The 16285-nt window shown below is 34.6% G+C and overlaps 2 protein-coding genes across 3 annotated transcripts in view; both read left to right on the forward strand.

The window, feature by feature from the left end:
• The window catches only part of LOC307162669 (fucolectin-1-like), a 380376-nt gene that overhangs the window by 301834 nt on the left and 62257 nt on the right, over positions 1-16285 (forward strand). The gene's annotated exons all lie outside the window — the stretch shown is intronic.
• The window catches only part of LOC307162673 (fucolectin-1-like), a 29074-nt gene that overhangs the window by 2549 nt on the left and 10240 nt on the right, over positions 1-16285 (forward strand). The window contains exons 2-5 of one of the 2 annotated variants that reach the window (XM_079878166.1): positions 5704-5807; positions 5989-6049; positions 12348-12412; positions 12624-12656. In XM_079878166.1, the coding sequence (XP_079734292.1) occupies positions 12349-12412; positions 12624-12656 (97 nt within the window). In that variant the 5' untranslated portion in view covers positions 5704-5807; positions 5989-6049; position 12348. The remainder of the gene's footprint in view (positions 1-5703; positions 5808-5988; positions 6050-12347; positions 12413-12623; positions 12657-16285) is intronic. The other variant, XM_079878167.1, reaches the window with a different exon arrangement.

Below are 16285 nucleotides of genomic sequence, written 5' to 3' on the forward strand. Positions count from 1 at the left end.
GGTCCTTCATCAGATCTGGAGTGTGTGTGTGTGTGTGAGTGTGTCCAGGCGCAGGTCCTTCATCAGATCTGGAGTGTGTGTGTGTGTGTGTGAGTGTGTCCAGGCGCAGGTCCTTCATCAGATCTGGAGTGTGTGTGTGTGTGTGAGTGTGTGTGAGTGTGTCCAGGCACAGGTCCTTCATCAGATCTGGAGTGTGTGTGTGAGTGTGTCCAGGCGCAGGTCCTTCATCAGATCTGGAGTGTGTGTGTGTGTGTGTGTGTGTGTGTGTGTGTGTGTGTGTGTGTGAGTGTGTCCAGGCGCAGGTCCTTCATCAGATCTTGAGTGTGTGTGTGTGTGTGTGTGTGTGTGTGTGAGTGTGTCCAGGCGCAGGTCCTTCATCAGATCTTGAGTGTGTGTGTGTGTGTGTGTGTGTGAGTGTGTCCAGGCGCAGGTCCTTCATCAGATCTGGATATGGCCTGGATCCGGAGAACTGCGGTAAACCTCGGGATAAACAGAGAGACTAATATTAGTGTAGACGAGTACATCAGGATTTATGGGAAGTGTTCCGCTTTAGTATCTTAAACGGAAGCTTTATTTTCACATTTAGCTCCAAAACTCTGGAATAGTCTTCCTGATACTGTTCGTTGCTCAGACTCGCTCTCCCAGTTTAAAACTAGATTAAAGACGCATCTCTTCAGCCAGGCATTCATATAATATTTTTAATCTTAGTTAAATCTGACCTCTAGTTCCTCTAGTTCATAAACGCCAGAGGAGAACTGGCCCCCGACTGAGCCCGGGTTCTCCCAAGGTTTTTTTTTTCTCCATTAGGTCACCTGATGGAGTTTTTCGGTTCCTTGCCACTGTTGCCTTTGGCTTGCTCAGTTGGGGATACTTAATTTAATTAATCAATCAACAATACTATTGATCAGCATTACCAAACGTGGACGTTTTACACTAGAAACAAACACTGATGTACTATTTTATTTAATACTGTGAAGCTGCTTTGATACAATCTGTATTGTGAAAAGCGCTATATAAATAAAGTTGACTTGACTTGAAGCTTGTGAAAGGCCCGACTCAACACATGCAGATCCAAGAACAGTCGTAACCCACTGCCTTTGAGTACGATGAAGTGAGGGCTGTAAAACATACACGTGGAGGAGCCGTAAAGGGGGACATTGAAGTAAAGAGAGAGAGATGCCCTAATGGCCATTTCTATAACATCTGCCAATAGTGAGCCTACGTGTGACGTACAACACAGAAGCGCTGCGCTGTTACACTACGTGAAAAAACTCGAGGCCCAGAGAGAACTCTTTTTTGCGCACAAAAAGTATTCTCGTCACTTTATAAACTTAAGATGTCTTTAATGCATTTTCTGGGCCAGCAAGTTATAATGCCTTAGAAGCCTATGGAGAAGTGATCCAGCTCTCAGATTTAATCAAAAATATTTTAATTTGTGTTCCGAAGATGAACGAAGGTCTTACGGGGTTGGAACAACATGAGGGTGAGCAATTACTGACAGAATTTTCATTTTTGGGTGAACTAACCCTTAAAGGCAAACCGAAGAAACAGTCTGCGTTGAGGTACAATCGAGACGTGAAAGTACACATCCTTCAGTTCTATTGGTGCCAACCAATCTTGGGGACGAACTCAAGTGAGGATGCGTTTATGCTTTAGTATCTTAAACGGAAGCTTGTGAAAGGCCCGGATCAAGACATGGTCGTAACCCACTGCCTTTCTTGCGATGAAGTGAGGGCTGTAAAACGTACATGTGGAGGAGCAGCGAAGGGGGACATTGAAGTGAAGAGAGAGAGAGCACTAATGGCCATTTCTATAACACCAGAAAAGGGGAGACTTTGCAGGATACAGTGAAGTCTGGCAAAAAAATGAAAAATAATCCCAAACCTATAAGCAGTGACTGAAACTTTTCCAGAACCAATACACTTAAAGGCAGTAATAATAATAATAATAAAACAATGGTAGAAAAAATTACAATGCTTAAAACAGCCCTTTCAAAATCAATTATCTTCCGTTACTGACGATCTTTTTTGAAGGAGGATTGAATTGTATGTCCAAAGTCTTGAAAGGCTTACATTGTGCTGATGTTGTGTTTACTGAGCGCTACATTTCTTCCTTATTGAATGAGAAAGCAGACACAACCAGAACTGCACAAATAAAAGAGTACTGTTCACTTGAGCACACATCCTTTTCTTATGACAAAACTACACAATATTTGAATAATTTTTCCTTGTATGCCAGGAAAAGTGTTGTGATATAAGAACATAAATAATTATATTATTGTTTTAAAACTGAAATGTTAGCATAACAATTATTACATTGATCAGTAAATGGTACTGAACTGTACCTGAATTTAACTCAAATCATGTTAACATGTACATGTTGAAAGAACTTCACACTAACAAAGTGTTTTGTAAGTTAATTTGCATTGTAAGATCATAATATACTGACAAACCTGAATGTAATGGAGGATGTTTTGAGTTTAGCATCCCAAGTTTAGCATCTCAATCCCGTGCGGAGCATGCTGGAAAATTGACTGTATGTTTCAGCTGTCAACAAAAATGATTAATTTTATTCCAACTCAAAAGCATGATTCATTAACAATTTTAAGTAAATTGAGTGTAATAAAATCAAATGTTGCAACTCATTTCAAATAAGTAAACTGAACTTGCAGCAAAAGTATTTGCAGTGTTTTAAATGTCTTGTTCTGACAAATATTTTATAAAATTGTACTTGCCTGCAAGTTTGTCTCTGTAGCATTTTCAGTCCTAGACTATTTCACTAAAAAGACAGAAAGTGGCAAAAAAGGCAGGCCAATGTTATTTATTTTAATATAAATAAAACTGGTGATTATGACTTAAAAGTTATCTAGACAGTTTGCCAAAAATTCTGAGACCAAAGCATCCATGCTATTCCTGCAAAACACGTGGAATAATGCAAACGAATCTAAAGTTACACAGATCACATCCTGATCACAAGATCACACATTAAGTATCTGATTACATGATGAGAAGTTCCTGCATAAGCAAATTCTGTTCACAAGAAAGAAGGAATGAATGATCGGAGGTCATCATCAGGCTTCACCCTCACCAAAGGGCTCCTCTCCTTTCTGATGTGGCAATGTTGTGTAATATGGCACATGCAACAATAATGTCGCAGGCCTTGTCAGGGGCAACCCCTCAGGCTTTTCAGACACTGAAATCTTCGCTTTAGTTGCCCAAAGGTCATTTCAATGCGTGCCCTTGTCCTGGCTAGAGCTGCATTGTAACAGGTTTGTGGTCCAGGGTTTGGGTCAGGGAATACATCATAAAATACTGCCTGCAGGCATAGCCACTATCTCCAAACAGGATCCCATCATAATCTCCTGTATAGTGGAAAAATGCAGTTCTGTTAGGATCAGCAAGTGTAATACAGTGAGCTTGATATTTATATTTTCCCTTACCACGTTCAAATAATGTGCATAAATATGACTCAAATCTTGAGTCATGCACAGATCCTTTTGCTTCCTCATTTGTGATATGGTTACACACCATCTAAGAGAATTTGGTCAGTCCACTGCATACTTTTTTGATTCTATTTCCTTTAAAAAAATGTTTTATATAATATTACTAATCTGGAATATTAAGAATTATAATAGTAACTTGCCTGCACATTTACATTGTGAACCCCCTTTCGGTTCACAAAATCCCCTTCACTGAGGCCTTGATGGGAACGAGTGTGCAGAACCACATTAGTGAAGCCTGAGGGACACATACTGTAAGTCACACTTACTGGCATTGTCATGATTGCATGATCTTCATTAAAAATTATAATATAGTTTAGTTGTGTTGGCAAAAAAAAAAAAAAAAAACTTGGGTCTTAAGTGGCTTGGAAATACCCCTAAAACAGCTTCAGCACCAGGTAAACTCTGCGAATGGCTCGACAGACAGCACTTTTCACCAAGTTCTCTCTAATAGTGTAAAGGAAAGTGCCACTTGCAAAAAATCTGCAGAGCAATGCACAGTTTGTGCCGTTCCGATGAGTCGAACATTTAATGTGTTGTTCCAACAAATTAATTATGTATTAATAATTAATATACGAGAAAAAAACATTATCTATCAAAAACTATCGCGCTGCACTAAAGGACTTCCCGCATCAGCTCCGCTTATAAAGCCGCAATCTAATCTTGAAGACATGAAATAAGCTGCTCGCGAGCAGGTTTAAGCTTAGGGGAAAGTGGGGTGAGTTGTGCCAGTTTTTACTCAAAGTGACTTTAAAGTGAGGCCATGGCAGTAATGCCTTCAACTTAAGGATGTACATATATTTCAGGATGTGGTGTATCCCTGAGAACAATAACTTTGGATCTAAAATAAATTGTTTCAGAAATATAGCTTTTGGGAAAAAAGTGGTCTCATGGCACAACTTGCCCCTGGTGCGGGGGAAGTTGTGCCTTTGGGGGAATACATTGGGGTAAATTGTGCCAGTGATTTCTAAAGTAAAACAGAACATTTTAATGTTATGGACCGTAATGCTATATGAAAGCAAGATAAATTCAATACAAAATTACTCATTTAAGGTTTATTTAGATATTGTCACCCTGGAATACCATAGCATGCGTTTTTCCTACTATGGTCAATTGCATAGGGATTTTGTATTGAACATAACTCTGGATCACAGTGTCATAGAGACAAGGGGGCGGGCTCATTCTACTCAGACGACCAATCAGTCTCTCAGGATCATTGTGAAGCTATCAAGCTACGCCCTAGCAACCATTTAGAGCACCATAGCAACACAATATATGATATTTGTGAATCATTTCAGGCAAAAAGGCTTTGGCAGTAGATGCCTGTTGACATAGCGCTGTCTGTCAATTATGTAACATATAAGAATAAAGTGACTGGGCTAATTTCTAAACATCCTATTGTGTCATAGGCCACTTAAAAACAGAATAAAACTTCTCTTTAATAACATAGTGCAAACTCAAAACTGAAATCAGTGTTAGTTAAATTAAACAAATAGCAGGCAGGCCTAAGTCAAACAATGATGAGGCATGCCCATCTCCTCACTTCTCAAGATTAGCATGGATCCCCTGTGAGTATGTAGGTCTAGGTGGTCTGGATCCGGCACAACTTAACCCAGGCCCTTTGGCACAAATCACCAGACCCACAAGTTTGAAAAACTAGCATGATCCAGCAGTTAAGAGCTAACATCATGCTAACTGCATAGACTCATTGTGTAGCCTACTAAAGCACTAAAACATGTGTGAAATGTTTTCAAACTTGTCTATAATTTTTCAGACACTACAATCAAAAAACCTTAATCATAGAAATTTGACTTTGAAAGGGAAAAAACTGTTTTTTTGCACTAAAATGTGCTTAACTCTCATGCCATGTGTCTCTCTTCTTTGGAGGATGAGTAAAAGTGATTGCTTTTCAAAATTATGTGGTCACATGACCAATTTCTTCTATGGTTTTCCAGAAACAAGGGGTGGAACTACTTCCCCCCCCTGGCACAAATCACCCCACTCTCCCCTACGCACATGTTGCTATGACAGCAAGTCCAGGATGAGTCGAAGAACCAAACAATCCAAGATCATGCCAAATCACCAACAGTCAAATCCAGCTAACTGAGTTAGCGACGTACAGAAACGCACCCCAGAACAGGGAAACAGTTAAAAAACAAACATAACCCAGACAGTAATGGATCCATTTGATGTTTATTTTACAGATATCAGATCAGACTTATTTGATTGGGAGGGCCTTAATTCAACAATAAATAGAGCATAATTTCTGAGTACAATTTTATTCAACTAGACCATCTTCAGACTGCTGGTTCGTATTAATATTTATATCTATGTGTAATAGGACATTTTTTGTTTGAAATGTTTTGACAGGGCATAATATAACTCATATGGTAATATATTGGATAAAAAAAAATATAGCAATTGTTTATAAACAAATATTAATATTGTTTTTTGTTGGTAATATAAAAATGTATAATTTTTTACAAAAGAAGCAGATACCGGCTGAATTGTGAAGGTCTTCTGTGAGGTCGATACATTGACGAATTCCAGGTGAGTTGAAGGTTTATGCACTCTCTACACTGGGGTCAAAATGGTAAAATTCATACGTTTACTTCTTATTTTTCCCCAATGAAAGTCAATGGCAGCCATATGAACCATAAGTAGGAAAATTATACAATTTGGCACACTTGTAGTGATGGTAAAGAACAGTAATTGGACGAACTTTGGAGTGTCCAGGACAAACTCTATTGTGCCACCAAACAGTTAATTCTTTTTACATTGAAGTGAACTTCTGAACCATTTGATCTACAAAAGTAAAACTTAGTACAACTGATTCCTCTCGTGATGCTGATCTAATTAAACACCTTATATCAAGACTCCACCGGTAACACTTTATAATAATGGTCCTTCATTAATAACTATGCATGAAGTCATGCAGAACTAACGAGTAGTACATTAACACAGTTACTACTATTAACTAATGTAGAAACAAGCTTAATCAGTAAGTAAAATTTAGGAGATAGTTTCCTTATTAGGTAATCAATAGTTATTAATGAGGCTAATCTCATTAATTAAATATTAACTAACTGATCTTTCTAATCATTTTTACTCTGAATATAGTCATAAAATGCCTCACTAATTACTCAAGTGTTACCTAGTCACTATGCAGGAACTACTAGTGATCTGGGCAATTATTTTAAAGTGAAAAACAGTCCAGATAACTATAGTCCTATAAGAGTGACTAGGTACTTGAGTAATTAGTGATGCATTTTATGACCATGTTCTGAGTAAAAAAAGACAATCTTCAAGAACTACTAATGATCTCTAGACATTGAGATAAAGATGTTTTTCACTTTCACATAATGGTCCAGATCACTAGTAGTTCCTGTATAGTGACTAGGCAACACTTGAGTTATTAGTGATGCATTTTATGAACACGTTGAGAGTAAAAAAGGACAATTTCTAACGTCTCAGACATGTTAATGTTGTGATTAGTAATTAATTAGTAATTCTTTATAATTTGTCATAATTGCCTATTAGTTCTTACTATCATTCAGTAATTATTGATTAACTAATAAGGGACTATCTTAGTCCTAAATTCGATATTACTTACTGATTAGTTAAGCTTGTTTCTATATTAGTTAATAGTAGTAGCTGAAGTGTTAATGTAGAACTACTCATTAGTCCTGCATTACTTCCTGCATTTAAAACAAGGCAAAATGATAAATATTTATGATGTCTACATGAGCTACATCTGCTTACGCAAACTTTGATAAAATTTTGAATTATGAAATCATAATGCAGCCAAAAGATAAATTATGAGAAACATAAATGGAATTGAAAAATAAGTATGTGATGAGTAATGTTAAATAAAGAAAAGTTAATTAAAAAATATGAAATAATCAAATTACAAGTAACACCAAAAATAAATACAATAGAATAAAGATATAAATTAAACAAACAAGTTCTTCAGGTCTTACAGTAGTAATCAGGTACAAAATACTAAAATAGTACATTAAATATAGATTAATCCTTATTAAAGCTAAAGAAGATTTTTATGATTTTAGTTACCCTTGTGAAAAAAAAGTGCACTTAAGTGTACTTTTATAAAGTGTACTTATTACATAAATAATATACTTTAAATATATACACTTAAGTGTGAATTAAATGCCATCTTTTCGGCGCACTTAATGCACATTAAGTGTAATTAATTTCAAATATATCATATATTAAGTTGAAATAAAATGTAATAAGTTGCCATTAAGAGTGATTTTTTGGAACAACTTAATTGGTACTTTATTACAACTTTATATATACTTTCATAATTGCTTCTAGTGCTTTTAAAATATACTTAAAGTGCACTACAAAATGTAATGACACGCAATTAATGTGATTTAAAATATACTTTAATGTCAGTTAACAATACACTTAAGTGTGAATTAAATGCAATGTTTTCGACACACTGAATGCACATTAAGTGCAATTAATTTATAATATATCACATATTAAGTTGAAATAAAATGTAATAAGTTGCCATTAAGAGCGATTTTTTGGAACAACTTAATTGGTACTTTATTACAACTTTATATCTACTTTCATAATTGCTTCTAGTGTTTTTAAAATATACTTAAAGTGCACTACACAATATAATGACACGCAATTAATGTGATTTAAAATATACTTTAATGTCAGTTAACAATACACTTAAGTGTGAATTAAATGCAATGTTTTCGACACACTGAATGCACATTAAGTGCAATTAATTTAAAATATATCACATATTAAGTTGAAATAAAATGCAATAAGTTGCCATTAAGAGTGATTTTTTGGAACAACTTAATTGGTACTTTAATACAACTTTATATCTACTTTCATAATTGCTTCTAATATCTTCAAAATATAGTTAAAGTGCACTACACAATATAATGACATGCAATTAATGTGATTTAAAATATACTTTAATGTCAGTTAACAATACACTTAAGTGTGAATTAAATGCAATGTTACAATCAACAAAACTAAATGTAAAACCCTCTAAATTTACTGACAAAATAATCTCTAAAAGAAGTACATAAAAACCTTTCTGTTGATGCACAAGAAAACCCCAAGAAACACTATGCATAAACACAAACAGTTTTGGAAAGAGACCTTTGGGTAATGCTTTACAAAAATATATTAGTTACCTACTTCAGTTAACATGAACTAAGAATGAATAATACTTTAAGCATTTATTAGTCTAAGTAAGATAATATTAGTCTTGGTTAGATCATGTTGGCTAAAAAATAAACTAATATTAACAAATGAGACCTAATTAAAAGTTACCGAACCTTGTTATTTAGCTCTTAAAGGGATGTTCAGCAGAAGAAAGAAATTCAAATTTCAATCCAATTTTTTAAGTTGTTGGAAAGTGCTGTTTATGTCAATGTCCCAGATGCTCTCCAGAGTATATGTGAATGGAAATGTTTCAAAGATGCAGGAAAGTCAGAAAAAATGCCTTGAGGAAAAAAACAAAAAAACAGAAAATTTGTTTATAATACAGATCCAGTCCATTATTATATTTGGCTCAATTGAATGAAAGAGATAGATATACAGTTGCGCTTCAAAGTTGATATACACCTTGCAGTATCTGCAAAATGTTAACAATTTTATCAGTAATAGGGATCACAAAAATGTATACGTTTTATCTTTATTTAGTACTACCCTGATGAAGCAGTTTATTCTGCAAGGTGTATGTAAACTTTTGACTGTTAACTGTTGATGAATGTGTGATGTGATTGATTACCTCAGTCACCAGGGCCACATCGTAGTAGAAAGCTGGGCAAGGTTCCTTCTATTTCCCACAAACACCAAGATTCCACTGACTACGCCATCTTTACTGACACTGGGCTTAAAGTGATTAAAAATAGAGAACCTTTTTATTGCTACTTTACAGGAAATTAAGCATAACTTTATCAATTACACAAATATAGATATATGACCCATGCAAACCCAGGACCAATGCAAATTAAGAAAGGTATTCTTACATTTTAAGCTTGCCCCACATAGCTATCTTCATGAAGGATGTTCCTGTTCTTGTATTTACCACGGTTGACACAGCAATGCTGCAAGCCTTCTTCCTTTGGTTTGTTACCTATAAAATATATGATGATTATAGGGCAGGTGTAAATGCACAGGTGGGAATTTATTACTTGCACATGCAAAAGATTCAAAGCATTTAAAAGCTATAGGGATAACGTTAGTTAGTGACTTGAAAGTAGTGTTTTAGCTTGATCAGGATGTGCTGTCATGATAAATCTTGTAAAATCACCTCATCAATACAGGTCTGTGATTCCACACCGCTTGCACTGTATCTCCAATAACAAATATGAACTGATCCTGCAAAATGAATGTTTAAATCCAGATAAACACAAAAATATTACATATTCCAAAACAAATAGTAATTGAACAACTCTTTAAATACAAAATGAAATTGAACACATTACAAGCATTTTTTCTAGAGGTGGGTAATATATTAAATATTTATGGTGGTTATAAGATTGATTATTTGTATTAAATGTAGGCTATATAAACGTCTTCGAGTGTTACAATATTGGATCATCATTCAGCAAATGTTTAGTAGCTTGTTTAAAATAATTTAAAAAGTCGGTTTAGTTTTTTTTTTTTTAAATCAGCAACCAAATTCCTCGAACACGACCACACACGCCTTCCTCACATTACAATGTAAGACATTATTAGAATGCAATCATATATAAATTATTGAAAACATGATTAATTCACCTCCCGAGTCTATTGAGTTTATAATATCTGTGATTAAAATGCACTCAGCAACTGACGTTACTGTGAAAAAAAAATTAAACTAAAGAAAGCATCAATACTTACTTGACTGATTATTTGCAGCATAACGTCTCATCTGCAAACAAACATCCAAACGTGGTGCTCCTTTTGTTCTCTTGTTTGGCTAGCTTCAGTATCATCACGCGTCGCAAACGGATCGCAAAACATAGCGCATTTTTCAAACTCTAGTGAAGTAGAGCGTCATAATGACGTAGTATTTCTCGCGCATGCGCATTAAACAACATATTCATATATCATGCATGGTTAAATGTTATTTCAGCTTTTCTGTTTAAGTTGTTCTAACTCATTGTGTTGTTAAACTCTGTAAGTTCACAAAACTTTACTCATTAACCTAACTAAAAGTAAATCTTTTTTTTCAATGTAGTCTAGTGTGATTAAAATTAAATGTATTTTAACTGAATTGAAATGCAAATTCATTTTGTTTACATTTGTTTAACTTTTGCTCGCAATTAATACAATTTTAAATGTGTGTTTAATTGACTTAGAACAACATAATGATATTGAAAGTATTATGTTCACAGATGTAAAGTAGCTACAACACATTACTATTAGACTCCTCTCATATATTACATTTTATTTTCAAATATTATGTAGAAAGCTGACACTAGTTGAGTTCATAGAGCAAGGGCTGGTGATAAAAATGTCAACAATAAGTTGTACTGGATTATAAGCAGATGTATTGGAAAAATACATTTCAACTGCATAATGCACACAGTATATATTATAGACAAAACACATTTAAAATACATTAACAAATTAATTTTGGACAACACACTTGAGTTGGAATTAAAATCAATTATTTTCCATGTTTTCCATTAAAACTGTTATTTTATATATTAGTCAATACATCAAAATATATTCCCTTTAATAACTTATAACTTTAACTTTAATACATTTAAAACACTATAAATCATAATTATTTAAAATGTATGTTTAAGTAAAACTTAGCAGACATTACAAAGTGCATTTTTTAAAACATGCACTTAAGTGTTTATAAATATTGTCATGAAAGTGTTCTTTCTTTAAGTAACATTTAATTAGACATTATTAAAAAGTGCATTTGTAAAAAGTGCACTTAAGTGTGTTTATAAAAATTATGATGAAAGTGTACTTTCTTTAGGTTAAGCTTAATTAGACATTATTACAAAGTGCATTTTTAAAAAGTGTATTTAAGTGTGTTAAGAAATATTGTGATGAAAGTGTACTTACTTTAAATTAGACTTAATTAGATATTATTACAAAGTGCATTTGTAAAAATTGTACTTAAGTGTGTTTATAAATATTGTGATGAAAGTGTACTTACTTTAAATTAAACTTAATTAGATATTATTACAAAGTGCATTTGTAAAAAGTGCACTTAAGTGTGTTTATAAATATTATGATAAAAGTGTACTTTCTTTAAGTAAAACTTAATTAGACATTATTACAAAGTGCATTTTTAAAAAGTGTATTTAAGTGTGTTAAGAAATATTGTGATGAAAGTGTACTTACTTTAAGTTAAACTTAATTAGATATTATTACAAAGTGCATTTGTAAAAAGTGCACTTAAGTGTGTTAATAAATATTGTCATTAAAGTGTATTCCCTTTAAGTACACTTAAGTGGTCTTTAATTTTAATTTTATTATATTATCTGCAAGTGCACTTTTCAAAAAGTATACTTTGATTATTTTAAGCACACAAAAAGTACGCTTTCAATACAATTAAGCACACTTCTTTTTCACAAGGGTAACTATAATAATATTGTTGTAAACTTTTACCAAATTGTCTTAGTATCATGAGTGTAGAGCAAACTCCGCTAAGGCATTTAAAATCCAAAGAACTGAGTCAGGTTAGTCACATTACACTCACTTTTAGTCATGGGGTTCTTCTATTCTGTTCTATTTTATAATTACAATAGCAATATAATTTCTTTCTTTGTTTAAATGAGGATGAGAAATTGAAAATGATTCCTTCATATGCTGATATGAGATGTGTTGTTATGTCTTATATCAGGATGGCCATACGTGTGGTTTTGTTTCTAACACTTTTTACTGGGATGTGTGTCGCTGATTCCCAAGGTACGTTTAGAATAATACATGTAAAAATACCTGGATTTAAAAATCTGTAATAATTGTGTATCATTACATATCAATCACATTAATTTATTTAAATTATAGGTTGAAAAATGGTAATCGAAAATCTGTGATTTATTTATTTATGAAGACTCTGTGATATCATTTATTTTTGTATTTATTAATGTGTGTTTAACTGTTATTATTTTATTAACAGTGGTGGACACACCATCGTGCTCTTTGGCTCCAAGTGAGTGTTCTTCATTACTTTCAATGTTATCAGTAACACATTAATAATATTCTTACTGAACATTTGGTAACCAATAAGTGATAATGTACATCATCAAGACAGTTGTTATTGCAAAATAACCCATGGCTAGCCACAAATAAATAATTTTGAACACAAAATAGGCTTTTCGAGTCTCAGTACAGGTTTTTGTGCCGAATTTCAACCCCCTGCCAAATCATTACCCCCCTCGTTGGAGTCAGTATCCTAACCCCACCCCTAATCCTAACCCCACCGCTAATCCTAACCCCACCCCACCCCTAATCCTAACCCCTCCCCTAATCCTTACCCCTCCCCCTCTCAACTAATCCTAAACCTACTGTAATACATTTTTCTGCCACCACCTTCAATTATTTAAGCCAGTATGGTCTGGCACCAGAAGACAACTCACCACCACAACTTTCTATCAAAATATGTAGATTTTGTTGATATGGATTTTTTTTTACTGGTAACAGCCCTATAGTAGTGCTTTATCATTCTAACTGAATTGATCGATCAAAATTAAGACCTTGACATACATGATGATTCATATATTTAATAAGGTTTAATGACCCTGGAAATACATTTATAGCGGAAATATCACCTCTTTATGAGAAAGTTTGTTTCTATTGGTGTCAACATTGTTTTTGGAAGATACATTAAAAATGCAGTTATCTTCTGTGTACGCATCTACAATGCATGAGATGTGTGTCTCAGCTGCGCTTACATGATGCACCTTTTGTTTGATTTAATCCCAAATAATTCCAATAGATGATTTAGCCTAATGCTGCGTTCAAGTCCTCCTGGGAAGCTTGTAATTACGAGGTGGGAAGTCGTGTTTACGACAGAAAATCCGTTCAAGTCACTTTCGTCAGAATTACACTAAAATACAGCAAGGTTCTTAAACTCTACTTCTAGAAGATGAAGAACAAAGAAATGTGCATCAGGTGTGCTTTGCTTTTTTTATGGTTTAAATTTATGAAGCAAAAGCAAACTTTGTTACATATTACATTGTTATATTATAATGCCATCATATTCTGTGCAGACAATCAGCTTACTGCGCTGTAAACAGAAAAGGCTGACAATTTCACTGCTAAATACCTTTTAGAATTGTGGTATTCTGCCATGTTTCTCACTGACACGCCCACAACTCGTACAGGGGCTTAAGGAAAATCCCTAGCTTCCCACTGGTATTTACGACATTGTGGTGGCGTTCATGTGCGTTCAACTCGTACGGTCTTTACGACATGACTTGAACACACCATTAGCCATGTTAATCAGTCTCTAATGCTGCCTTCACGTGCTATGGAAAAGATGATATTTTCCACTTGTGAACTGGTATTTACCAGTGTGTTGTGTTCAAGTGCTTTTGTTGTCGTAATGTAGTACCGGCAAGCTCATGTGGTATTTGCCCAGTGGAAAATACCACATGAGGGGGTGTTCATGTGCATTTTCCATGTCGGATTTTGGTATTTACCATAATTACCATAGCACGTGAAGGCACCATAAGAGCAGCATCTTTGGAATATGCGTTATATTTTTAAGCATTTGAATTGTCACATGTTGCGCATGCAAAATATGGAAATGTGAACTGAATTTGCAGTCGCTTTTCAAACGCATAAAACACTTCCGTTTGTTTATCATTGTAGCAAAACACAGACAAATCCGCTGAGCATGTGAGTACAATGGCCAATCAGAGGCGGTTACGATTTCGCTCAACAGAGCTCAAAGCGTCACAATTTTTTTTATTTCAGTACCGTTTGGTACCGAAGTCTGTACTTTTTAAAAGCTCTAGAGCTATGTAATCCAAATGATTATTACACGGCTCTCTGGAATACTTGATTAAACTTGCGTAAACTTAACTGACCACGAACGACACCCCCCTCCCCAAAAAAAGGTGAGTACCGCCGTCATCGTGTGGCCTCACGATGAAGATAGATTGATAGCGAGTGCGACCCCCCCCCCCCCCCCGATTAACCCATTAGACCTCCTGAAAGCCTCAAAAGCTACATTTTAAGGGGGTCTCAAATTTTGTAAAAAAAAAAAAATATATATATATATATATATATATATATAAATATATATATATATATACACACATATACATATATAAAAAATATTTTATTGTCACCAGTGTTAATTTCGTTAATGGAAACTATGACGAAAAATGTATGTTGATGACCTTTTTCCTCTGACTAAGACAAGACATAACATTTTGAATAAAAAAAAAAGAAAGGCCGGCTCCAGAAACCCGGATGAGCTGTGTGTTATACAGCGTTGCTGTTGATGACAGTCATTATCTGCAAATATCAGACCTTGAATGTCGCGACTGACCAATCAGAATCAAGTATTCCAGAGAGCCGTATAATAATCATTTGGATTACATAGCTCTAGAGTTGTCAAAAAGTACAGACTTCGGTACTGAAATAAAAAAAATTGTAACGCTTTGAGCTCTGTTGAGCGAAATCGTAACCGCCTCTGATTGGCCATTGTACTCACATGCTCAGCGGATTTGTCTGTGTTTTGCTACAATGATAAACACACGGAAGTGTTTGAAAGCACAAGCAAGCGTCTATCTGAGGACCGATCTGCTGATAGACGCCTGCTTTCAAACGTTCCCATGTGTATCTGTGTAAAGCGCTCAGTGAAGAGCGTCATTGATCTATATTTATAGCATGTTTTTGAAGCGCTGATCATTTTAGCCAATCACAGGCATATTTGATAAGTGCATCAGTACCAGAGCATGTGAGCGGAGTGGAGCGGGAGCGGGCGGATCTTGGACAGAGCGCAGAGCGGCATTTTTAAAAGGACGGAGCGTCGCCTTATTTCCCGCTCCAAATTCGCTCCCCTCACACCACAAGTCTGAAGCATGCTCAGTCAAACCTAAACCAGGATCCATCTGTCTTGCACAGTCATCAACAGTAGACTATTTTCAGTCAAAACTCGGCTCAATAATGGAGTTCAAAAAGTAGGCTACTTCAAAAAGGAAAATGAGAAGTCATACAGGTCAGGCGTACTATAACTAAGTAACTAACAATGATAATGTGGTACAAGAAAACGAATGTGGAGACATCGTTTCAGTCAGCAAAGATTCATTTTGGAATCTCAAGACACATCTCTCGAAAACATGACCGTGAGCTACGCGAACACGCTGAGAAGAAAACAAAAGGTTAGCAAATTGAATACGGTAACTTGTAACAAAGTGTAAATTAAATATAGCGTAATATTCAAACAAATTCGTTTTTTCATTCAAGTAGACCTAATGGTTCATTTTATTTAGCCGAATTTGTGTCGTCCGTAATAATATTTATGTTATTAGGCCCATTTATTCGTTTAATTTTACAGCAGTTTGTGTGTATGGAAGCCAATTTAAATTTTAATCGTGCGCGTTGCGCAAAAGTTCACTTTTCAAAATTCTGGCCTTATAGTTAATTTACTTTTAAAAAATGTATATTTTTGTATATAATTTTTATTTATATTATTAGGCCCATTTATTCGTTTAATTTTACAGGACTTTTTGTGTAGGCTATAACCTTCTTACATAGGCCTGTAATTTGAAATAAAACATTTCTATTTGAAAAATGTTCTTGTTACTCATTAGTTCTTTAGGAGGT

This window comes from Squalius cephalus (assembly GCF_949319135.1).
Source record: "Squalius cephalus genome assembly, chromosome: 8".
Taxonomy (NCBI): domain Eukaryota; kingdom Metazoa; phylum Chordata; class Actinopteri; order Cypriniformes; family Leuciscidae; genus Squalius; species Squalius cephalus.